Source organism: Prionailurus viverrinus, chromosome C2 (genome assembly GCF_022837055.1).
Source record: "Prionailurus viverrinus isolate Anna chromosome C2, UM_Priviv_1.0, whole genome shotgun sequence".
Classification (NCBI taxonomy): Eukaryota; Metazoa; Chordata; class Mammalia; order Carnivora; family Felidae; genus Prionailurus; species Prionailurus viverrinus.
The window spans coordinates 136,973,188-136,999,239 of NC_062569.1; the positions used below are offsets into that span (position 1 = coordinate 136,973,188).

Sequence of the window (26,052 nt, forward strand, 5' to 3'; positions counted from 1 at the left end):
TTTCTTATTTGTCCTATGGGTTATTTAGAACTGTGTTATTTAGTTTTCAAGTATATGAGGGTTTTCCAGATATTGTTCTGTTGTAGTTTCTAATCTGGTTCTAATATAGTTAGAGAACACACTTTCTTTGATTTAGATCTTTCTAAATGTATTCCCTGTGCAGTAGAAAAGAGTGTGTGATTTGCTGGCTTAGTTAAGAGTTTTAATAGTAATGAGTTAACTTAGGGTCAGTTAATAACGTTGATCAAGTCTTCTTTATCTTTTTTAACTTCTTGTCTACTTGCTCTATTAATTATTGAGAGAGGGCTATTTAGTCTCTAATAAAGTTATAGATTTGTCTATTTCTCCTTGGAGTTCTGTTAGTTTCTGCCTCATGAGTTTTGAAACTCTGTTATTATATGCATAAGAGTTTAGAATTATGTCTTCCTGATGAATGGACTGCTTTATCATTAGGAGATTAGGCAGTATATAGTTGGTTTGGTATTGTGGGGTTTTTTTTTCATTGTCAATTGTGATAGTCCTTGACTTTGTATTGGAGTGTTTACACAATTTATATTAAATACCTTATTGATTTAGTTAGGTTTAAATCTTACTATTTGTTTTCTATATTCTTTATCTGTTCTTTGTTCACTTCTTATATTTATGACTACTTTATATTTTTGGAGTATTTTGTATCAATCAATTAATTTTCTATCTTGTCTCGTTAGCTATAAATCATTGCCATGTTATTTTAGTAGCTGATTTTCACAGTCCTCCTTCAAGTGATGTTACACTATTCACACACTGAATAACAGTACTCCCTTCCAGCTTTTGTGCAATTATCATCATATGTTTTACATCTATATAAATTATAAACCCCATATTGGTTTTCCATCTGTGGTAACAAATGACCACAAATTTGGTGGCTTGAAACAACACAGATTTATTACTTCATAGTTTCTACACAGCAGAAATCCAAGGAGGCTCAGCCAGGGTATACTCAGGTTATTATAGGTCCAGAATCAAGGTATCAGCAGGATTGTGCTCCTTGCTATAGACTCTGAAGAAGAATCTCTTCTAATACTCAGGTTGTTGACAGAATTTGTCCTCTTTCTGTTGTAGGACTAAGGTTCTAATTCCTTGCTAGATTTCACCCAGAAAAGGTTGTCCTTAGCTTTGAGGGGCATCTTTGGTCCTTACATGCAAGCTTCTTCCTCCAGTGCCAACAATGGTGCAGTAAAACCTTCTCAAACTTGGAATATTTCTGACTCCCTTCTGCTGCCTCTCCTTCTGCCTTCTGTTTTGTATTCCAACTGGAGAGAGCTCTGTTTTTAAGGGCTCCTGCAATTGGTCTCATCTGGATTATCTAGGATACTTTTCCCATTTTAATGTCTATAATTTGTGTGTTTTTTTGGGGAGGGGGAACAAGTGAGCAAAGGGCAGAGAGGGAGAGAAAGAGAGAGAGAAGCGAGGCTCACCCTAAGCAGAGCTTGTGTTTACCTGAAGCGGGGCACACAGGAGCTCACCCAGAGTGGGGCACCTGCTCACCTGAAATGGGGCTCAAGCTTACCAGGTGCAGGACTCAAACTCACGAACTATGAGATCATGATCTGAGCCAAAGTCAGTCGCTTAATTGAGCCCCACATATCTGTAATCTTAATTATTAACTGCAAATTCCCTTTGCCATTTAACTTAGCATATTTATAAACGGCTAGGTTTACTGCATTGATGGCATCGATATCTTTACAGAGGGGAATAATAGTGGAGAATAATAGCACCTTTCTCTCTTATATATGCACTTGTTTAAATTGTCAATGAGCTCTTAAGGGATTTTCATAAAGAAAGGAAAACTTTTGTATGATAGTATCACCATTGTTACCGTTTCTAGAGTTCTTCATTATTTGGTGTATATCCAGAGTTCCATCTGGTATCTGTTCCCAAATGCCCGAATGACTTCCTTTAGCATTTCTTGTGGTGCAAGTCTGCTAGTGATGATTCACTTCACCTACTGTATTTCTGAGAAAATATTTATTTTCCTTTCATATTTGAAATAAAATTTTGCTGAGTATAGAATTCTAAATTGAATGTTTTGTTTTGTTTTGTTTTCCTTTCAGTACCTTAAAAATTCTGAGCCATAAATAGCATCTTTGGCCAGAGTTATTTCAGATGAAAAGTTCATCCTAATCCTTATCTTTTGCTTCTGTTCCTAAAGTGCCCCACCCATCTAGTTCTCCTAGATTCTTGAAGATTTTCTCTTTATCACTTGCTTGAAGCAATTTGCTTTAAGCAATTTGGATATTATATACCTTGGTGTAGTTTTCTTCCTTATTCTTGTACTTGGGTTTTGCTGACAAACTTGAGTTATAATTTTTATCAAATTTGGAAATCTTTCAGTCCGTAGGTCTTCACATGTTGTTTTCTGTCCCACACAGAAATTTGGAACTCAAATTTCACATAGACTAGGCCATTTGAACATCCCTACATCTCTCAGATGTTATGTTCATTTTCTTTTTTTGCTGTGTTACTATGTGGATAGTTTCTGTTGCTTTCTTCAAGTTCTCTTTTCTTCTATAGTGTTTAATCCACTATTAATCCTGTCTTGTGCATTTTGCCCTAAGATGCTATAGTTTTAATATGCATAAATTTGATTTTTAAAATATTCTCTAAGTCTATAACATGATCAGTCTTTCCTCTAGAGTCTTGAACATATGGAATGCAGTTATAGTAACTGCTTTAATGTTCCTGTCTGCTAATTCTATCAAATGTGCCATTTCTGGGCCACTTTTGGTTGATTGTATTTTTTCCCCCTCATCATGTCTCATATTTCCTGCTTCTATTCATCGTGAGTAATTTTAAATTGGATGCCAGAATTTGTGGATTTTTACTCCTTTAATATGCTGAGTGTTTTTGTATTTCCTTAAATATTTTAGGTCTTTTTCAGGAATGCAGATGAATGACTTGGAAACAGTTTAATCCTTCATGCTTTTAAGCTTTGTCAGGTGGGACCAAAATAGTCCAGAGCTAATTTTGTCCCACTTGTGAGGTAAAATCTCTCTTAATTCCTTATTTCACATATTTTATGAGGTTTTTTTTTTCTCATTTTTAAAGCAAAATTCTGGCTCATGGGAATAAAAACTATTCTTTTCTCTGTTTGAGTTTGGAAGTTGTTTCTCCTGAATCTTTTGGGAAATTCTTTCCCTGGCTTCACTAGTTTCTTCTCATGGATGTACTCGGCAGTACTCATCTGGAAGACCTCAGGAAAACTCACTGCAGATCTCAGGAAGTCCTCATTGCACACCTGTCTTCTGTCTGGCTTTCTGCCCTTTAAACTGTAGCCTTCTTTGCTTCTCCCCAGAGCCTTCCCTGGCTCAATTCAGGAAGACTGCCAGACTCCAACTGGGCTCTTCCCCTCTGTACTGCAGCTTAGAAACTCTCTCTAGACAATTAGCTGGCACAGTAATAGGACTCACTCATTTCCTCTTGTATTTCAGAAATCACTGTTGACTACTTTGTTGACTGATTCACAATGTCTTGAAAACTATTGTTCTATGAAGTCCATACATCTGATTTCTTGCTTCTGTTTAGTTAGTAGGATAAATTGGGTACCTCTTTGTATATCTTGGTTGGAAGCTGACATTCTCATATATGTGTATACATATATACACATATATGATATATAATATATATATATATATATATATATTTCAATGTAGCAAACAGAATTCTACAGAGAATGATAAGGATTTGAATAATGTTAGCAGTGTGTTTTGTTTAATGTGATGTTGCTTACTTATACCTAAATCCTGACCTCAAAATATTGCAGTCTCCCATTCTGTACCGAATTCAAAATCATTTTGTATCTGCAGATCCATGTCCAAATTTCATGTCACCCGCAGTTTTGTTTTGAAATTAAATTAATGAATTTAATCATACTCCAGTTTTGACAGTTGACTATTGATAGCATGGTATGACAAAGCTGTTCTGAAAGAGCCAGAGCCATGAACTGAAATGTGGCCAACATTCTAGGTGTTTCATGAAACAGGAAGACTATAGAAGATGTGGAATATGCAGTCACGACAGATAAAAAAAACAAGCAGGAAGAATTAAAGGGGTTTTCAGAATACATTTGGCAGATCAGAGTAATGAGTAAAAGAAAGGGGATGAGTTTGATAAAGTAGGAACAAGAATACCTTGAACATGAGTCAAGACTCCCTCAGATTGGGAAATTTTTGAGATTTTTTTCCTGCTTCTGAACAATGAGGAACTGATTTCTCCAGGAGTTGTGGACTGTTTTTTATGTCACCTTATTAAATCTGGTGAATAATTGTTATACATTTAATTATATATTAAATAACACAGTTATTTATATTATAAAATTATTGTACTTATACTACAATTACATTTTTTTAAAAAAACTCACTATGTAAATGTTTAAAAGTTTTCATAAGTTTGGTTCATGTTAACATACAGTAAATTTTACTCCTTTTTTAAAATTTTTTTTAAAGTTGATTTATTATTGAGAGAGAGAGAGAGCACATGCACCTGGGAAGGGGCAAAAAGAAAGGGGGACAGAGGATCTGAAGCAGGCTCCCTGCTGTCAGTGCAAAGCCCCTTGTGGGACTGGAACTCAAAAACCATGAGATCATGACCTGAGCACAAGTCAGACGCTTAACCAACTGGGCCACCCAGGAGCCCCAACTTTACTCTTTTTTTTTTAATTTTTACTGTATAGTCCTGTGAATTTTAATATATGCATAGATTCATGTCCCACCACTACAATCAGTAAACAAATTATTGCATCACCCCCAAACAAACAAAAGGGAAATTTCTTTCCCTTTGAAATTACATCTTCTACAACCTCTAAGCCACAAACAACCGCTAATTTCTTTCCTTCAATACAATTTTGTATTTCAGGAGTATCAAATAAATGGAATCATCTAAAATCTAACCTTTTTGGAATATATTAATCCATTTAGAATAATAATGCCTTGGGGCGCCTGGGTGGCACAGTCGGTTAAGCGTCCGACTTCAGCCAGGTCACGATCTCGCGGTCCGTGAGTTCGAGCCCCGCGTCGGGCTCTGGGCTGATGGCTCAGAGCCTGGAGCCTGTTTCCGATTCTGTGTCTCCCTCTCTCTCTGCCCCTTGCCCGTTCATGCTCTGTCTCTATCTGTCCCAAAAATAAATAAAAACGTTGAAAAAAAAAATTAAAAAAAAAAAAGAATAATAATGCCTTGAGATTTATCTAGTTGTTGCGTGTACCCACTTTTTGCAATTGTAAATCGAGCTGCTCTAAACATGTGTGCAATATATTGTGTGAGCATCAGTTTCCTTTATCTAGGGTAAGTACCTGAGAGTTAGGTTGCAGAGTCATATGGTAAGTGCATGCTTTTAACTTCATGGGAAACTGCCAAATCATTTTTCACAATGGCTGTATAATTTTGAATTCTCTCTAATAGTGTGTAAGAAGTCAAGTTGCTTCTCACTCTCACCAGTGTGGATCTTTTCAGGTTTTTGTTTGTTGGTTGTGTGTGTGTGTGTGTGTGTGTGTGCTTTTTTTTTTTTTTTTGTATTTAATTCTACACTTCAAAATAGGTGTGTAGTGAAATCTCTGTGGTTTTAATTTGCATTTCTGTAATGATATTGTGATGGTTTTATGCAGTAGCTAATGATAGCGTGCACCTTTTCATGTGCTTCTCATTTCTATATCCCTGTATACTCTTCAGTGAAATGCCTCTTTGAAATGTCTGCATTTCAGACATTCTCGGTGGATTATTTTTTTTCACTATTACAGTTTTAGAGTTCCTTACAAATTCTATAAATGCAGTTTTGCCCTCCAAACAGCTTCTTTAATGATGTGTCTTTTCATTTATTTTGCATTTTTTTTCTTATTGTTGAATTTAGATTGTCTTTATATATTTCGGATATTATTCTTTGCTCAGACATGTGATTCAAAGTACTTTCCTCCATGCTGGGGTTTATCATTGCATTCTCTTAACAAGTGTAATTCAGAAAGCAAAGTCTTTTAATTTTAATTTTAAATTCCAAGGACTAATCTTTTATGGACCATTCTTTTTGTGTCATGTTTAAGAACTCTTCACTTATCCCCAAGTCACAAGATTTTTCTCCCAAGTTTTCTACTTTAATGTTTTCAGTTTACATCTTTGATTCATTTGGGGTTCATTTTTGTTTTTGTTTTTTTTTTTTTGAACGTTTATTTTTTTTTTGGGGGACAGAGAGAGACAGAGCATGAACGGGGGAGGGGCAGAGAGAGAGGGAGACACAGAATCAGAAACAGGCTCCAGGCTCTGAGCCATCAGCCCAGAGCCCGACGCGGGGCTCGAACTCACGGACCGCGAGATCCTGACCTGGCTGAAGTCGGACGCTTAACCGACTGCACCACCCAGGCGCCCCTGGGGTTCATTTTTGTATATGGTATGATTTCTATCCTCAGGTTCATGTATTTGCAAATGGAAATCCAATTATTTAAAAACCATTCTGAGGATACTATTGTTTCCTTTGCACTTCGCACTTTGTAAACTAAATTTTTAAAACTTTTGTTGTATTGTAAGCTTCTATTTATGGACTTTCTTTTCTGTTCCATTGACCTATGCACCTATCCCTGCACCATTATCATTCCTCCTCAATTGTGTAGCTTTTTACCCATACCTTAAAATCAGGGGGTATTATTTCTATGACTTTGTTCTTTTAGAAAAAACTTGTAAATTCTAGTTTATCTTCTACTTAAGCTTTAGAATTATTCTATCTTCAAAGTAATATACTGCTGGGATTTTAATGAGAATTGTGTAGTGTTTTGATAACAATTTTGGAAAATCTGACATTTTTTCTCAATGTTGAGTCTACAAATATACGGACTCTACAAATGGAATCTACAAATAAATGAAGGTATGTTTCTTCATTTATGAAGGTATTTTTTTTCAATTCTTTAACATTTTTGTAGTTTTTAGCATTTAGATGCCATATGTAACTTTTTTTTTTGATTAATCCTTAAGTGTTGTATTTTTGGAGCTATTGTATGTGGTTTTGTACATGTTAATGTTGGCTTCAGTTGTTCATTGCAAGTACGTATATGGAAAACAATTGTTTTTGTGTTTTTCTCATATCCTGTGATTGTGTTGTGTACATTTATTAGTTCTAGCAGTGTTTTTACAGATTCTTGGATTTGCAATGAATACAACAATGCATCTGCAAGTTGGAAGAAATTCATTTCTTCCTTTTTGATTGTTTGCTTTTCATTCTTATTTCTCACTTAGTACTGTGTTGGCCTTCAGTATGATGTTAAATAGGAGTGTTGAATGGAGACTTCCTTACTTGTCCCCAATCTTGGAAATAAAGTATTCATTGTTTTACCTGAACATCCATGTGTTTTGATTTGTTTTCAGTTTGTTCTGTTTTTCATTCTTCTGTTTACCCTTCCTTGCCTTCTTTGGATTATGTATTATTTAGTATTCTATTTTGTTTTATCTATTACGTTTTTGACCATATCTGTTTTTTTTTTTTCTGGTTGTTCATGTGATTACAATGTTCCTGTTTATCTTTGAACCAATATTTTACTATTTCAATTGAAACGTAGAAACTATCACACTATATAGGTCCTTATATGCCTCTCTTTGTCTTAGTTGTCGTCTGTATTATACCTGCATTCGCTGAAAACCCCATTACACAATGTTAACCTTCTATTTTGAACATTAAACATATCTTTACAAAGATATTTACCATTTCTTTTGTTCTTTCTTCATCCTTGAAACTCCCTTTGATAAAATTTTTCTTTTGCCTGAAGAGTTTCCTTTTCTAATTCTTTTAAGATCAAACCTTCTAGTAGAAGATTTATTGTCTTTTGTCTGAGAATGATAATGCATTGTTTTACCTGCGTTTCTGAAGGATATTTTTGCTGAACATGGAACTTTATTTTGGCATATTTGTCTTTATGGCACTTTAAAAATATTGTTTCCCCTCCTTTTGGCCTCCATGGTTTCTGATAAGAAATCTCCAGTTACTTGAATTGTTGTTCTCCTGTAGCTAATACATCTTCTGTATTTCTGTATGTTTTGTTTTCAGCAATTTGATTATGTTGTGACTGGATATGAACATCTTTGAGTTTATGCCATTTGGTATTCAAGTCCATAGCTGGTTTTGAATTTATGGTTCGATGTCCTTTGCCATTTAAGAAGTTTTCAGATGTTAGTCCTGTAGATACATATACACATGTATGCTTATATATGCATACATTTTTTATGGTGCTCTTTCTCCTTTCCTTCTTAGATTTGATGATATTTTGGTATTGTCTCACAAGTTCTTGAAGCTGTGTTCATTTTTTTCTTTACTTCCTCTGTTTTGAAGATTGGATAATTTCTACTGATCATCCTTTCATGTTCAGAAACTCTTTCCTCTGTCATATCGATCCAGCATATCCACAGTGTTTTATTGTTTAAGAGTCTAGTTCTAATATTTGTTTATTTTTAAATATATTGTCCATATGTGTAAGTTGTCTATTTCAAGATAGTTCATTCTTATTTCAGTTTACTCTTGCTCTTTGGAAAATGTTTAAAATAGTTGCCTTAAAATAGTTTTTTGATAATCCAACATATGTCAGCATGCCATTGGCATTTCCCATTAATATGAAATTTTCCTAGTTTTTCATAGGTGAAAAATGTTTAGATTATATACTGGATTTTGAATATTACATTATGAGATTCTGGGTGTTACTTCAGTCTATGGAGAATATTTATATTTTTATTTTCATAGACAGTCTGTTTAGGGGTGCCTAGGTGACTCAGTCGGTTAAGCATCCGACTTCAGCTCAGGTTGTGATCTCACGGTCCGTGAGTTCAAGCCCTGCATCAGGCTCTGTGCTGAGAGCTCAGAGCCTGGAGCCTGTTTCAGATCGTGTGTCTCCCTCTCTCTGCCCCTTCCCCACTCATGCCCTGCCCCTCTCTGTCTCTCAAAAATGAATAAATGTTAAAAAAAAATAAAAAAAATAACAGTCTGTTTAAAAAAATTTTTTTTTCAACATTTTTTATTTATTTTTGGGACAGAGAGAGACAGAGCATGAACGGGGGAGGGGCAGAGAGAGAGGGAGACACAGAATCAGAAACAGGCTCCAGGCTCCGAGCCATCAGCCCAGAGCCTGACGCGGGGCTCGAACTCACGGACAGCGAGATCGTGACCTGGCTGAAGTCGGACGCTTAACCGACTGCGCCACCCAGGCGCCCCGACAGTCTGTTTAAATTCAGGCCACATATTGTGACCAGACTTCTGTGGTTTGTGGATTAAAAATCAGTTACATTTTCACAACTTTTGCATGTGTACCAATGACCATTTCAGTACCTGTGTGGTGATTTATCTCTTTAGTCCGTTCTCATACTCTTGGTACTGTTTAATATCAGATCTACAAATGCACAGCTGAGGGCTGAGGCCCAAATTTCATGAATACTTGATGCAATTACTTTTCCAAGCTCTTTCTACTCTGTTATCCCTCCCATAGTTTCCTGTTCTGCGAGTTTCCAGGTTTTTTTTTTTTTTGTATGTTCATTTCTTTATTTTGATAGAGCACAAGCATGGGGAGGGGAAGAGAGAAAGAGAGAATCCCAAGCAGGCTCCACACTGACAGCAGGAGCACTGATGCAGGTCTCGATCCCACAAACTGTGAGATCATGACCTGAACTGAAATCAAGAGACAGACACTCAACCCACTGAGCCACCCAGGTGCCCCAATGTCTTTTTAATAAAGATATTAATTGAAATGATTTATAGAAGCTCATTTGATTGATACTCATTTGTCATCCTAGTGTGGCTCTGAACATTTAGCTCACACTTTAGGAGAAGTTTAACTACTTGCTTAACTTTTGACAAGAGTGTATTTAAAACCATATGTGTCTGCTTTACTAAATGGGGCAACATTAAAGGACTTACAGAGGAAAAAAAGGAAAAGAGCCTTCAAATCTCCTTTCTTCCTGGCAGTCTATCACAGATGTAAATTCTGCTGGTCTTACAAAATTTGTTCTTTTAAAAAATATGTAATAGTAACTTCCCAAAATTACAAGCTATATAATCATTTGATGGTTTGTTCTGATATTTATTCAGATATTATAGTAAACAGAACAGTGTTTAACACCAAGATAACCCTTTCTTCCTAACATTTTTCTTATCATTAGCATTACCTTCATTCCTGTTATATAAATGAGCCAAAGAAGACCCCCGCCTCCTATATTTGTCCTTAATGTTGATTTCTTCTTCATATTCAGAGCATGTTGGGACCAGTAGCTCAAAGCCTCATTAGCACCAAATTCAAATTTTTACACCCATTGTTTTAAATAATAGCCAAAATATGCATATTTTTAACATTTAGCATCAGTCCACTTTGCACACCTTGGAAAAGTGCACTCGCACTCTGCTAGCTGTAGACAAGACAAACTCGGGGCCTAAACACGACCCGATGCCACTGCTGCCCTTTGGAGTTCTGCTGTGCTGCTGAGTGATGTCACCGAGACACCTAAGGCTCCCTCACAAATCCACTTCACCCAGAAGTTTCCTTGCACTCCTCCCACTCTGGGTGGTTCTCCCTCCCAAATATGCAGTCTCTGGAAGGGCTCCTGCTGCGAAGAATCCATACTTTAATGCGACTTGTCCATGCACCCCCCAAATAAAGCCCACTGTCTACTGCTCCCACTTTGTTGTCAGGTCTTTTCCTTGACCAGTCCTGAAATCCTTCAGCTGATCACATTTCCCAACAGCTTCATTTCTCCAGAATTTCTCAACTCTAGGAATAATGCTCTGAAACCTTATACATTTGGATTAATTTTAAACACACGATGGGTTTGATTTTAAATTATTTTTCTTGGCCATTTTATAAGATTTTTCTTTAAATGCTAATTTGAATTACCAAATTGTATTCTATCTCATTTTGTACCTCAGGTGACCTCAGAAGTTTTTGCCTTAGAACTCTTCATATTTGTAAAATTATTGTGGATTCCCCAAGGAATTTTTATGTAGGTCATATCTATTTATATGTGTCATATCAATAACATATTAGGCATTGAAATGAGAAGTTTTTAAAATGTTTGATTAATTTATTTAAGTTTTAAGATGTTAAAAAATAAAAATTAAATAAATTTTAAGATGTTGATTTATGAACTGTCAAAAATAATAAGTATGTTAACCTAAATAGCATGTTAAAGAAAATAGCAACATGTTGAGAAATATAGTAAAACAGTGGCTTCTTCTTTTTTACATTAAAAAATTTATGTTTGGGGTGCTTGAGTGGCTCAGTCGGTTAAGCATCTGACTCTTGATTTTGGTTCCGGTTGTGATCTCACAGTTTGTGGGATTCACCCCTGCATCAGGCTCTGTGCTGACAGTGTGGATCCTACTTGGGATTCTCTCTCTCTCCCTCTCTGTGCTCCTCCTCCACTCGCTGTGTCTCATTCCCTCTCTCTTTCAAAATTAATAAACTTAAATTTAAAAAATTTTAAAAATTATTATTGAGGTATATTTGGCAGACAATGTCACGTTAGTTTCAGATGTACACTCAACTGATTCAACAATTATGTACATCACTCATTGCTCACCATGATAAGTGTCGTCATCCTCTGTCACTATACAATGTGATTATGATATTAGTGACTATGTTCCCTGCTGTACTTCTTATCTCTATGATTTATTTATCTTGTAACTAGAAGTTTGTACCTCTTCATCCTCTTCATCTATTTTAGCCAACTTCCCACCCACCTCCCTTCTGGCAACCATTAGTTTGTTCTCTGTATTTACTAGTCTAGTTTTTTTGTTTGTTTATTTGCTTGTTTGTTCATTTGGTTTTTTAAATAGTTTAGATGTAAGTGAATTTATATGGCATTTGTCTTCTCAGTCTGACTGATTTCATTTAGCATAATGCTCTCAACAGAGGAGTGCATTTATCTTTTTGAATTAGTATTTTCATTTTCTTTGGGTAAAAACCCAGTAGTGAAATTACTGGATTATATAGTATTTCTATTTTTAGTTTTTTTGAGGAAACTCCATACCATTTCCATAGCGTTTGTACCAATTTACATTCTGACCAACAGTACCTGAGGATTCCCTTTTCTCCACATCCTCACCAACACTTGTTATTGTCTTTTTGATACTAGCCATTCTGACTGGTGTGATGTGATACCTCATTGTGGTTTTGACATACATTGTGGTTTTGATTTCCCCCACGATTAGTGATTTTGAACATCTTTTCATGTGTCTGTTTGCCATCTATATGTCTTCTTTGGAAAAATGTAAATTCAGGTCCTCTGCCCGTTCTTAAATCAGATCGTTTGAAGTTTTGGTGTTGAGTTGTATAAGTTCTTTATATATTTTTCATACTAACCCCTTATTGGGTACATCATTTACAAATACTATATGAATATGTCTCCTCAGACAAAGAAAGCAAAAGCAAAAATAAACTATTGGGACTACATCAAAATAAAAAGCTTTTGCATAGTAAAGGAAGCCATCAAGAAAACAAAAATTCTCTTATCAGTTGCTGCATTCAATCTTTTGTAATATATTTTTGAACCTGAGAAAAAGACTTTTTTAGATCAGGAAATTATTGAACTTTTCCTCCATTAGCATAGTCCAGTAACTGGGAATGGGAAAATTGTGAGAATTTTGCAGGAGAAATTCGTTTTCACACAGATATGTGGTTGGTAAAATGGAAGGCATCATATGACCCCATGAATGGGTTTTGAGGACTTCTGGGGTCCTTGAAACATACTTTGAGGATTAAAGAATATTGCTGATCATACAGTATACTCATAAAGCATAAAAATAGCCATGTTTAATCATGAAAATATCCTCTAATGTGTCTAAAATTTTCAGACTTTTTTTTTTGACAAGAGTTATCTTTCACATTAACTTTGGCCCTTTATTTAGTTATCGCCTCTTAACATGGAAACAAAAAGAAATTCAAAATAATGCTTTCCATGCTTCCAACTTTAATTTTTCACTTGGATTTTCTTTAATAAGGGTTACAATGCTTTTAGACCTATAGCTATGAATTAACTTCAGGAAATTATCTGAGAATTATTTCCTTTAACTTTTATTGCTTTATTTTCTTACTTGTTCATTTATATATTTTTTTCTGGTTATAAAAATACTATACAGTTGGAGTAGAAAATTGGAGTGATGACCACTGAGGGCAATTTGATTTAGTCTTCTTCAGTCAAGATTACATATTCGTTTAGTCTTTGACGTATCAATTTTACTTCTAGATAATTAATTGGTACATTGGTTGCAGTAGATAAGATTGTAGTAGATAAATATTTGGATATCCTCAGGAGATATAACATGTGGCCAATAGTTTTTCCACAGGGTAGAAGACTGTGCAATATGAACAGTTTTGAGGAAGTACTCTACATAGTGACATGAATATATTCTTTACAGGCATTATTAATTTGAGAAAAGAAGCATGGTACAGAATATGGTATATTTTGTGGAAAGAAGAAGTAAACATAAAATTATGTGCTAATAGTTGCATAAAAATACAAATAATCAAGTGGTTAACAAGGAAAAGAGTAAGGTCTAGAATTTTCCTCTTAATTTTATTTTATTTTTGAACCTGTGAATGTGATATACTTTAAAAGTCAAATTAAAAGAACATAAAAATCAGATTTATTTGGCAAAATTTGGAAAATATAGGAAAACATAAATTATACAATAAAGTTCTCATTAATATTTTCACATTGTTTTTATACTTTCCACTGAAAGCAGTATTTATTTTCCCAAATACCAGATATTTTTCATATTAGAGTTTACTAAGAATTTGAAATGCCAATGGAAACATTTTCCTTGAGTTTTTTTTTTTTAAGATGTTAATTTTTTTCAACGTTTATTTATTTTTGGGACAGAGAGAGACAGAGCATGAACGGGGGAGGGGCAGAGAGAGAGGGAGACACAGAATCGGAAACAGGCTCCAGGCTCTGAGCCATCAGCCCAGAGCCTGATGCGGGGCTCGAACTCCCGGACCGCGAGATCGTGACCTGGCTGAAGTCGGACGCTTAACCGACTGCGCCACCCAGGCGCCCCAGAGTTTTTTTTTTTTTTAATGAATATAATGGGCCAGTTTGATCCTATTTTGTAAACTGATATCAGATAAAACTCTTACTGTTTCACTCAGATAGGATTGATTTTAGAACTCAATACTCAACAGATAATTGTAATTATATTACAATTTTACTGTATTCCCATATTGCAGCATATGCCCACCAATTATTTGCCAATTCTCAATCAAGTACATGAAAAAAATATTGATTGGATTTTATGCAAGACAGTAATAAGTATGCTGACACTCCACATTAGAAACCACTGTTTATTTGAAAAGAACTGACTACAATGCTTAGTCTGCTGTAACCAAGAAGCTAGATTTTTTCCAAATGAAATTATACAATTAATTAGCTTTTCTTTATGTTAATCATTTGACATTCTGTATTTGTTAAAATTTTGTAAGTCTTGCATTCCAAAGAAAACTTATTTTTACCAAGTAGCACTTTAAATTGACCATCCTCATAAATATAAGAGGAAGGATTATTACAAATAACCAGAATCAATGAAGATTGAGAGGTGTGGGGCACCTGGGTGATTCAGTCTGACTCTTAATTTTGGCTTAGGTGATGATCTCGTGGTTCATGAGTTCAAGCCCACATGGGGCTCCATGCAGACAGTGTGGAGTCTGTTTGGGATTCTCTCTCCCTCTCTCTATGTCCCTCCCCCTCATCTCAAAATAAATAAACATAAAGAAAAATAGAAAAAAGAAAAAGAAAAAAGAAAAAAAATTGAGAGGTGTTAGATGATATAATAACCTGTAAAGCAGAAGAGCAAAACAAAGAAATAAAAATAGAACAAATAAAAAAAATGCACCCATGAGACATTGAGACATAATAAGACTACTGGAAAGTAATGATGATCAAAATCATGATGAGAATGCATTGTCCATAATTTAAATATCTTATTCCGTAGGGAGAGTCTACATAATATTAAAATATCAATCATTTTTTTTTACTATATGATATTATGAGCAATTAAGTATATGAAAAATTGCTGAAGAGGTAAGTTGCAGAATGAGGATACTTGCTTCCATATCAAAGAAGGAGTCTTAGAATAAAACTTAAAAAGATACAATTTTCTAGCATCCCTGAATAATATGAATCAAGTTTGCAAAGGTGGCTTCTTGGTTGGTTCATTTTTCTCTCTTCAGTGCTTATATAAAGTAGAAAGAACCATGTGTTAATGAACTCATGGAAAAACCTGAGGAAAGAAATTAAGTTATGTTCCATATACATTGAGACCAACAATATAGAATGTTAAAAATACCAGGTACTTTAGGGGTGCTTGGGTGGCTCAGTTGGTTGAGCATCCAACTTTGGCTAAGGTCATGATCTCATGGCTCATGGGTTAGAGCCCCACTTCAGGCTCTGTGCTGACAGCTCGGAGCCTGGAGCCTGCTTTGGATTCTGTGTCTCCCTTGCTCTCTGCCCCTAACCCACTCACATTCTGTCTCTGTCTCCCTAAAAAATGAATAAACATTAAAAAATACCAGGTACTTAAGCATGAACATGGACTATTTCTTCTCTTGGCCAAGGACTAAGATAGCTTATGTGACTTTTTTCCCCCTTCTCTTATTTTTCATTTTGGTAAAAATCACATAACATAAAATTTATGATCTTAACTCATTTAAAGTATAAGTTATGTGGCATTAAATATGTTCATAATGTGCACCATCCAGCACCATCCATCTCTGTAATTCTTTTCCTCTTGTAAGACTGGATCTCTATACCCATTTAACAATAACTTCCTATTCCCTTCTTTCACCTCCTGTCCTCTCCATATTTTCCCTGTTATTCCCCCCTCCCAAGAGCTCCTAGAAACCACCATTTCAAGTTCTGTCTCTATAATTTTGACTATTCCAAGTACATAATAAGTGGATTCATAGAATATTTGTCTTTCTGTGACTGGTATTTCACTTAGCATAGCATCCTAAAGGTTCATCCATGTGAAGTATATGTCAGAATTAACTTTTTTTTAATTTTTTCTTTTTTTTTTAATTTTAGAGAGAGAAATGGCAAGTGGGGGAGAGGAGCAGAGAGAGAGAGAGAGAGAGAGAGAGAGAGAGAGAGAATCTTAAGCAGTCTGCACACTCAGCACAGAGCCCAGAACAGGGCTAGATCCCATGACCCTGAGATCATGACCTGAGCCAAAATCAAGAGTCAGATGTTCAACCAACTGAGCCTCCCAGGCTCCCCTTCACTTTATGAATAGTATTCCATTCTGTGCATATAACACATTTTGCTTATCCATTTATTCATTTACGGATATTTGTATTGCTTCCACTCTTAAATATTGTGAATAATGCTGCTATGAAGATGGCTATACCTGTTTGAGATATTGCTTACAACTTACCTTCCATGCCTCCCTGTGGAAGCTGCAAGCCTACCATAGACTCCAGAGATCCAAGATAGTTACATTAGACAGATTCTGTCTGTGCAATTGCTGCCTGGGTTGGGAGACAGATGCCTGGTGCTGACTATTCTACCATCTTTTCCAAATCCTCCCTTACGCTAATTTCTGAATGCCACACAGCCTTAAGAGTGCAAGCAAGGAAAAGTAAATAAGAAAGGACCATGAGTCTTCATGTTAGTAGTCCTCTGCCAGAGAGAGGACATACATGTGAATTTATTTGATGACATACATTTTGGCCAGATCTGATTAATCAATGCGTTATAAAAGAGTAGCTTTCCTGACAGTGGTGGTGATTGGGGATTGGGAAGTTGTTTTCCTTATCCCGAATAAATTTGGAGGGATTATTGTTCTGATCACCTTGAATCACGTGAGTATTCCATGCTTAGTACAATGTTCTTCATCTTCTGAGACATATTTAGGGACAGTGCATAGAGGAAGACTGCAAGACACAGAAGGCAAATGGAACCGCTGGATGTCATTGTTGATGCAAGTGAATTAGGCTATCAAATTAGAGGTTATCTTTGGTGCCTCTGCAGCCAGCAAAGGGAATTAATTGTAACATGAAGGTGGGCCAAAACCTTTGTATAAGTGAGTTCTGGAGCCACTTCCCTACACGTTCTCATGTGTCTTGAAGCTGAAGAATGAAAACTGAAATTTATCAGAAAGGATTGACTGCATAATATACACAATATAAATCTTTGTAAAGTTATTAGAACTAGATATTTCGGATATAGTCAAATACAAAAAAAATTATTTTTAAGAAGGTAAAATAGAGTAGAAAAAACATACTACATATGGGTCTTATGAGACAAGAAATTTGGATGAAATATAATTGTAATCCCTTTTAAAATTGTTTAATCCAACTCAATAGCAAATTCTGAACCAAAGATAATATACGTAAAAGTGCTCTATAGTCTAACACAGTGGCTAACAAATTCCCTGCACATCTTGGCATCAGAACTCGTGAAAACTTCTGCAGGTTTTGAGGCTATTATCCTTCAGAGTAGTTCTGGAATTACTCTTCAAATTACTACTATATAAATATGCAATAGTAATATTGTTCCACAAGTGCACACTCTAAGTAAGAACACCCATTTCATTAGTAGAGCTACTGTATCATAACATGGAAACATTGAGATTTGTCAGTTCTTGCAGATCATCTTGCAGTTCAGTTTATAGAAAAGAGAATTATGATAAGGAACAAATAGGTTGTTTAAGCGAGTAACAGTCATAGGACAAGAACTGGAGCATGTGATTCTCCGATTGGAGGTGTTTCTATTTACACAAATACTTTGCTCTAGAGAGGATTTCTATTAAGAAGTACATTTTCATTGTAATTATTTAATGGTTAAAATATTTATTATTGTAATAAAAATAGTGACAGTGTTCTTGCACCTATGTTTATCATAAGAAAAGGAAAGGCAATACATTTTGATTAAAGTGTTCTTTTCCATAATTACAAAAGAAGGAAAACTAGATACAGAAAGTCAAATTTCAATGTATTTAAAATGCAGAGTTAATGTCTGAAAAAAAAGTCCATCCTATTGTAATACGTGTAATTATTATGTTATTTTAGAGACAGCATGTCAGATCATGTACCTTGTATTTAAATTCATAAAGGCAGAAACTTGATTTATTGTGCTTAATTACTAAGATACATATCAGCTCCTATCTGCACCATCAGCATCAACAATACAGCATGAATGCTGACCTGAATGCTATTGTAGAGATATTTAGTTATTATCACACTTTTTTTTAATGTTTATTTTTGAACAACAGAGTGTGCGTAGGGGAAGGGCAGAGAGAGAGAGGGAGACACAGAATCTGAAGCAGGCTCTAGGCTCTGGGCTGTCAGCACAGACCCTGTTGTGGGGCTCAAACCCACAAATGCAAGATCTTGACCTGAGTCAATATCAGATGCCTAACCAACTGAGCTACCCAGGCACCCCAGTTGTTATCACACTTCTAAATATGTAAAAGACAATTCTACTAACATAATTAATTTTAAGAGCATCATTTTGTCATTTAATTGAAAATCATAAAAGTGTGCATTAAATCAAAATTTATGCTGTACTTTGAAATTTAGTTTCTATTATGGATGCTATTGATTTGTTTATTGCAAACAGTACATTTTAGTAACAGTTTCAACATGTCCGAAATGTGCAGCATATACAGTTTTTGCAATGTAATTAGTTAGAAATTGGGGAAGCTTAATTTTTAAAATTGAATTGTTCATGAAAATCTATTTCATACTCTCTATGTCTTGAGCAGTTTCTCTTCATAAAATGTTCTATAGTTGTGTGAAGAAATTAAGTGCAGTTAATCAGAAAGAACATTATGGTGTGACACCTAATTTGAAAGCCCTGTCTTGAAGCGGTGAATAATTGCTTATAGAATTACATATACCGATGAGAACTCAAATAGGAAATCCATTTATGCTCCAAGTAGATCTCAGTATTGATGTAAGTCAGGAGAGTATTGTCTGTCTTTTTCTGTGAAATATTTCATAAAAGTATACATATAAATTGGTTAAAATGTCTACTTTCTTGTTTAGTTTGATAGATTAAAAATAGTACAATAGCATTAGAACGAATTATCTCATTATTGAAAATGGCACGCAGATCAGTGGTCTTAAAGTTATTTTACTGTGCAACCAAGTCAGTCCTGTTGATATAAATACAGACGTAAACAATAAACTTTTCAGGCTTAAAATTAACAACAACAAAAAGTACCTGTAAGAAAGTCCCAATGGTGTTTATAAAATGTTTTTCATCTCTACTTAATCTGTGTTCATCTCTTTTTTCAGTGCCGCCAGCGATCACAATGCCTCAGAAATCCTTTAATGCCACAGCAGAGAGAGGAGAAGAGATGACATTATCCTGCAGGGCCTCTGGCTCTCCCGAGCCCTCTATCTCCTGGTACAGGTAGGTTACAGATACATATCCTTCTGGCTTGTGTCCAGGATCAATCTCATGGAAAAATATTTCTGATCTTATTTTATCAAGAATAAGAGCATTCTTTGGAGTTTCATTTGAAGTTTATGACAGTTTTGTTTTTAGTTAAATTGTAAAAGAGATTAACAGAGTGATTTAACCCAAGTCAAAGACTACACCCATTGCACTGGTCATTCTTTCTAGACTTCAGGTTTCCGCCCAAAATGGGCCCAGGACAGCCACATTAATGTTACAGCTAGAGACTATATGGAAATAGGAATGCTAGCATTAATGGCACCATTATTGTATGTATATAAAAGTGTATTTTATTCAATTCAATTATATATTTTCTTTATGGACTATATTATTCAGAAAAAAAGCTAATTATGTGCAGTTAAATTTTCATAAATTTAATGTCATTTTTAAAAAGCTTACTTCATCAAATGAATAAACACTGTATCGTAAGTCCATTCTTTAACAGTTTACTTATATTTATATATTTTTAGAATTGTTAAATGTTACTTCATTTTTATTAACATCAAACAGATATCAACGTTGTCATTCTTTTAGGTTGTGGCTTTAACTGTTAAAAGGGAGTCAATGAAACTTTACAGATGGACAATTTTATAAATTCATACTAGTTATTAATTCGGGTTACTACTTAAGCATAGCTACAAATATTTATAGAATCTCTTCTGCACTTCACAAACCAAATAGTGTAAGAATAATCACAAGAAAACAATAAGTAAAAATATATTCCACATTGTCAAAAAAGGGCCAATTGTAAGGATTAGGTTTAAAAAAAAACTATTAAAGAAGAATAATTGCAATCCAATTTTATTTTATTCTGTCACTTCCTGAACATTTACTGATATTCTGCAAGTTCCAAACCTTTATCCATTTAATATAGCAGGTAGCAATAAACGAGATATTTCTTTAAATAGGTGTTTTTAGATGTTCTTTGCAAACTGATTCCTTTGTAACATAATGTTGGTATTTTTAAAAGGATTACACATCAAACATTAACATATTCACCCCAGATAATAATCATGTATCTCAGAGACTTCTGGTTTCTAGTGTGTATCTTAAAGAGTCAATATTACATCTAATTGCAGCACAGAAAAGCTCTTGGACCATTCATTACAATGAACAAATATTGTTCTAGAATCTCATTCTCATCATTGTATCTTTCCAGAGAGACTTCCTTCTGTTTAAATTTGTGTCTTAAAGTTCAACATTTGTTCAAAATTCTCATATTTAAGTGGAAACATAATTATCATACAGGCTAGAATAAATCAGATTCTGAGGCTAACATAATAAATCATTTAAATCTACATTTTTTAATCTTTATATCTTCATATGACATTAGTTTAATGTCTATAATAGTGTAAATAATAATTGTTCTATTCTCTGGATATTTAATATATAATGGGCGAATGGAAGTATATGGTAGTGACATTGACAGAGTGAAAATTAGTATTAGAAGGTTTTATTTTGACATATTTATGTAGGGCTATAAGCATGTTATCCTTGCTAAAAAAAAAATTTAAAATCCTATAAACATTAAGTAATGTAGGGAAGCAGCCCAGCGAGAAGGATCCAGACTACCTGTTGCACAGAGATACTATATCCAAAGGAAATAAGTGCAGCCAATAAAGGAAATAGTTGAGGACCAAACAGTGGGGAAAAATAAGAAGTTTTCACAAAGATAATCAGGAACACTTGGTGGCATGAAAGCTAAAGTGGGAGAAAGGGCAGCTACTCTAAAATATCTCTCCCCTGTGCCATTCAAATGGTTCTTCTACATCTGTTGAAAATACCATATGGGTTTTTAGCATTAACCCAATTAGATCAGTGAATTCCATTGATTTCCAAATGTTAAAATAATTTTGCATTCCTTGGATTACACCCACTTGATTATGCTATATTGTCCTTTTTATGTATTGCTGGAGTTACTATGCAGATAATTTGTGAAAATTGCCACATTCACGGTTATGAGAGATATTGTTTTATTGTGTTCTTATTCTTGACTTGTGTGGGATCAGGGAAACACTGAATTCATAGAATGAGTTAGGGAAGTGTTTCCTCTTTTGTATATAATACTAACTATTTTTTACTTAAATATTTGGAAAAATTTACAGTGAAACCACCTGGGTTAGAACTTTTCTTGTGTAGAGGTTTAACTACAAATTCAAGTTATTTCACAGATCTGGGTCTATCCCAGTAATACCTTTGTCTTTAGTGGTCTCTTGTGATGTATATCTTTTCAGCAATGTGTCCTTTTCATTCCAATTGTTTTTACTAGCTTTAAGTCATTTACAGTATTCCCTTGCTATACTTTTTTTACTTTTCAAAATTTTTATTTAAATTCTAGTTAGTTAACATATAGTGTAAAATTGGTTTCAGGTGTAGGATTTAGTGATTCATCACTACACATAACACCCAGTGCTCATCACATGTGCACACCTTAATACCCATCACACCCATTTAGTCCATCCCCACACACCTCCCTCTAACCACCCTGTTTGTTCTCTGTCGTTAGAGTCTCTTAATGGTTTGTTTCCGCCCCCCCTTTTTTTTGTTTTTGTTTTTTCCTTCCCTATATGTCCCTCTGTTTCATTTCTTTAGTTCCACATATGAGTGAAATCATATGGTATTTCTTTCTGTAATGGCTTATTCCACTTAGCGTAATACACTCGAGCTCCATCCATGTCATTGCAAATGGCAAGATTTCATTTATTTGATGACTGAGTAATATTCCATTTTGCATATATACCACAACTTCTTTATCCATTCATCAGTCAGTGGACATTTGGGCTCTTTTCATAATTTGGCCATTATTGATAAGGCTGCTGTAAACATTGGGGTGCAAGTGCTCCTTCAAACCTGTTCTTGTAATGTTATTTTTGACATTGGTTATTTAGAATGTTGTTAATTTGTTTCCAAATATTTGAGTATATTTCATATATATTTCTGCTACTAGTTTCTAACTGAATTTCTTAATTGTCATAAAACATACTTTGTATAATATCAATTTGCTTAAATTTATTGGGTCTCATTTTATAATCTAAATTTTTAAATGTTCTTTGTGCACTTGAAAAAAATATATATTCCACTGTTGTATGGAGTAGTCTCTAAATATCAAATAGGTCAGCTGGTTGATTAATATTGTTCACATCTTCTATATCCTTAATGATTTTACAAGCATTGTCTATTTTTCTGTGCTCAGTTCTCTCTGTTTTGTTTCATGTCTTTTGAAGCTCTGATATGTGTTTATACATTTATCAACATCATATCAATATTATAAAATTATTAAAGGAATTTGTTTAGGAATGAAATGATATCAGATAGAACTTTCAGCCCTTTTTTTGTTTTTGCAAATTTTTATGTCTTCAAGTTCACTAAATTATATTGATATATTTTCAAAATTGTTGATTATTTTTCTTTTGTAATGTTTAATCTACTTTCAGATCCACCAGAGTATTTTTCATCCTTCTATTTTTTATCTCTACACATTTGATGGAGGACTTTATTTCCAAGGCAAATTGGTATATAGCATTATTAGTTTCAGGTGTAAATCATAATTTGATTTTCATATAACTTTCAAAGTGATCACCATAGTGAGTCTAGTTACCATCTGTCACCATGCAATTGATTCCCTTCACCCATCTCACCCACCCTCTAATTCCTTTCCCCTCTGATATCTACCAATCCATTCTCTGTATCCAGGAGATAGTTTTGTTTTATTTGTGCACTTGTTTTATTTTTCAGCTTCCACATGTAAGTGAAATCATATGGTATTTATATTTCTCTGTCTGACTTGTATCACTTAGCATAACACATTTAAGGTCCATTTGTATTGTGAAAAATGGCAAGATTTGCTTCCTTTTTATGGAATTTTTCCAGTTTTTTTTTCTTGTAACTGATTTCTAGTGTCATACCATTGTGGTTAGAAAAGATGCTTGGTATGTGAAGTATCTTTTTAAATTTATTGAGACTTGTATGTAGCCTAATGCCATTTATCCTGGAGAATGTTCCATGTCACTTGAGAAGAACATGTATTCTACTACTTTTAAATGGACGGTTCTGTTTATATCTATTAAGTCCATCTGGACTAATGTGTTGTTTAAGGCCAATGTTTCTTATTGATTTTATGTCTGGATGATAGATCTGTTGGTGTAAATGGGGTATTAAAGTCCTCTACTCTTATTGTCTTGCTGTCAATTTTACCTTTAGGTCTCTTAATACCTGCTTTATATATTTAGGTATTCCTATATTGGGCACATAATTATTTACAAATGTTATATCCTCATTTGTAATGACCCCATTACCATTACATAATGCCTTCCTTGTTACATGTGTAGTACTTGTTTTAAACTCATCATTTTGTCTGATATAGTATAGCTTTGTTTTCATTTTCATTTGCATGGAATATCTTTTCCTATCCCTTCACTTTTTTTTAAATTATTATTTTATTTTAGAAAGAGAGAGAGAGCACATGTGAGTTGAGGAGAGGGGCAGAGGGAGAGAGATCATTTTTAAGCAGGTTCCATGTTCAGCATGGAGCCTGATGCTGGGTTCAATCTCTCACGACCCTGAGATCATGACATGAGCCTAAATCAAAAGTCAGATACTTAAGCAACTGAGCCATCCAGGCATCCCTCTATCCCTTCACTTTAAATCTCTGTGTCCTTAGATCTGAAGTGAGTCTCTTATAGACAACACATCAATAGGTCTTGTTTTTTTTCCATTTAGTCACTTATATTTTGATTGGAAAATTTAGTCCATTTGCATTTAAAGTAATTATTGATAGGTATGTACTTATTGCCATTTTTTTCATTGTTTTCTGAATGGTTTGTAGTTCCTCTCTGTTCCTTTCTTTTTTCTCTTGCTCTCTTCCCTTGTGGTTTGATACTTCTTTATAGTGTTGTGTTTAGATTACTTTCCCATTATCCTTTGTGTGTCTACTAGGGTTCCCATATAACAGACAGTGTAGCATTTTATTCTAAGTTGATAGCAACATAATTTTGAATACATATTAAAGACTCTAGATTTTTATTCCCCCAACACATGTTTTATGTTTCTGATGTTATATATTACATATATTACATTACATTACGTCCTGCAAACCTTAACAAATTATTATAATTATAGTTGATTTTACATTTGTTTTTTAACCTTCCTTGTAAATTTTTAAGTGGTTGATCCACTATATTTACTGTAAATTTGGCTTTTCCAATCAGATATTTAGTTTCATATATTTTCTTGTTACTAGTTAGTACCTTTTATTTTCAGCTTGAAGAAGTACCTTCAACATTTCTTGTAAGGCTGGTCTAATGGTATGAAATCACTTAACTTTTGGTTGTCTGGAAAATTATCTCTCCTTTATTTTGAATGATAGCCTTGCTGGGTAGAATATTCTTGGTTGGCAATCTTTCCTTTCAGCACTTTGAATATATCATGCCACTTTCTTTTGGCCTGAAGAGTTCATGCTGAAAAATCAACTGATAGTCTTATAGGTACTTTTATGATAGTCTTTATATGTATCATGTTGTTCTCTTGCAAACTTTAAGATTTTCTCTTTTTCTTTAACTGTTAACATTTTAATTATAATGTGTCATGATGTGGATCTCTTTGGTTTCATCTTCTTTGGAACTCTCTGTTCTTTCTGGGCCTGGATGTCTCTTTCCTTCCCTAGGTTGGTTAAATTTTCAGCCATTATTTCTTAAAGTATCCATTTCTCTTTCTCTTCTCCTTCTGGGACTCTATAATGTGAATGTTATGCCACTTGATGTTGTCCCATAGTTCCCACAAACTATCTTCACTTTTTAAAATTCCCTTTTTATTGTTGTTTTTTTAGTTGTTCTCTTTGGGTGAGTTCCACTGCCCTGTCTTCCAGGTTGCTGGTGTGTTTTTCTGCCTCATCTAAACTGCTGTTGAAATTCTTTAGTTTAGTTTAGTGTATTTTTTTTAGTTCAGTTATTGTATTCTTCAGTATTGTGACTTCTGTTTAACACTTTCTTACATTTTCTGTCTCTTTGTTTGAAGTTCTCACTGTGTTCATCTATCCTTCTTCCAATTCAGTGAACATCTTTATGACCATTACTTTGAACTCTTTGTCAGGTAAATTACTTATCTCCCTTTTATCAAGGATTTTTTTTCTTTTCTGGGTTTTATCTTGTTTTTTCTTTTGGAGTGTATTCTTGCTTTCTAATTTTCCTTTTCTCCATATTTTTGTTTCTGTGTATTAGATGGAACAGCTACCTCTCCCATTCTAGAGGAGTGCCCTTGTGCACATAATGGAACTATGATTCAACCTTGCCTGAGTTCTTGGTTGACTCTTACACATTTGTGCTTATCTATGTAGCATAATTTATTTTTAATAAGGTAGAACCCATGGGTGGAATGGGAAGCTTGCTATTGCAGGGCCCAGGGATACACAGCATGTGGGAAGAGTGAGCCTGCTGGCTTCAGAGAGGCTGTGAGGGAGCCTGGAGGGAGCCCAGAACAGGAGTGAGCCAACTGGAAATAATAAGACTGGCAGAGCTCATGGGCAGGGCAAGCCAGGCAGCTGCAGTAGGACTGTGGGAGAGCACAGGGGTGGAGAAGCCCTACAACACTAGAAATGTTGAGTGAGAATTTAAA

At 34.5% G+C, this 26,052-nt stretch overlaps 1 protein-coding gene across 1 annotated transcript in view; it reads left to right on the plus strand.

Moving 5' to 3' along the window:
- The window catches only part of NCAM2 (neural cell adhesion molecule 2), a 224,210-nt gene that overhangs the window by 25,421 nt on the left and 172,737 nt on the right, over nucleotides 1–26,052 (plus strand). The window contains exon 6 of the mRNA XM_047874049.1: nucleotides 19,281–19,398. Coding sequence (XP_047730005.1) covers nucleotides 19,281–19,398 — 118 coding nt within the window. The remainder of the gene's footprint in view (nucleotides 1–19,280; nucleotides 19,399–26,052) is intronic.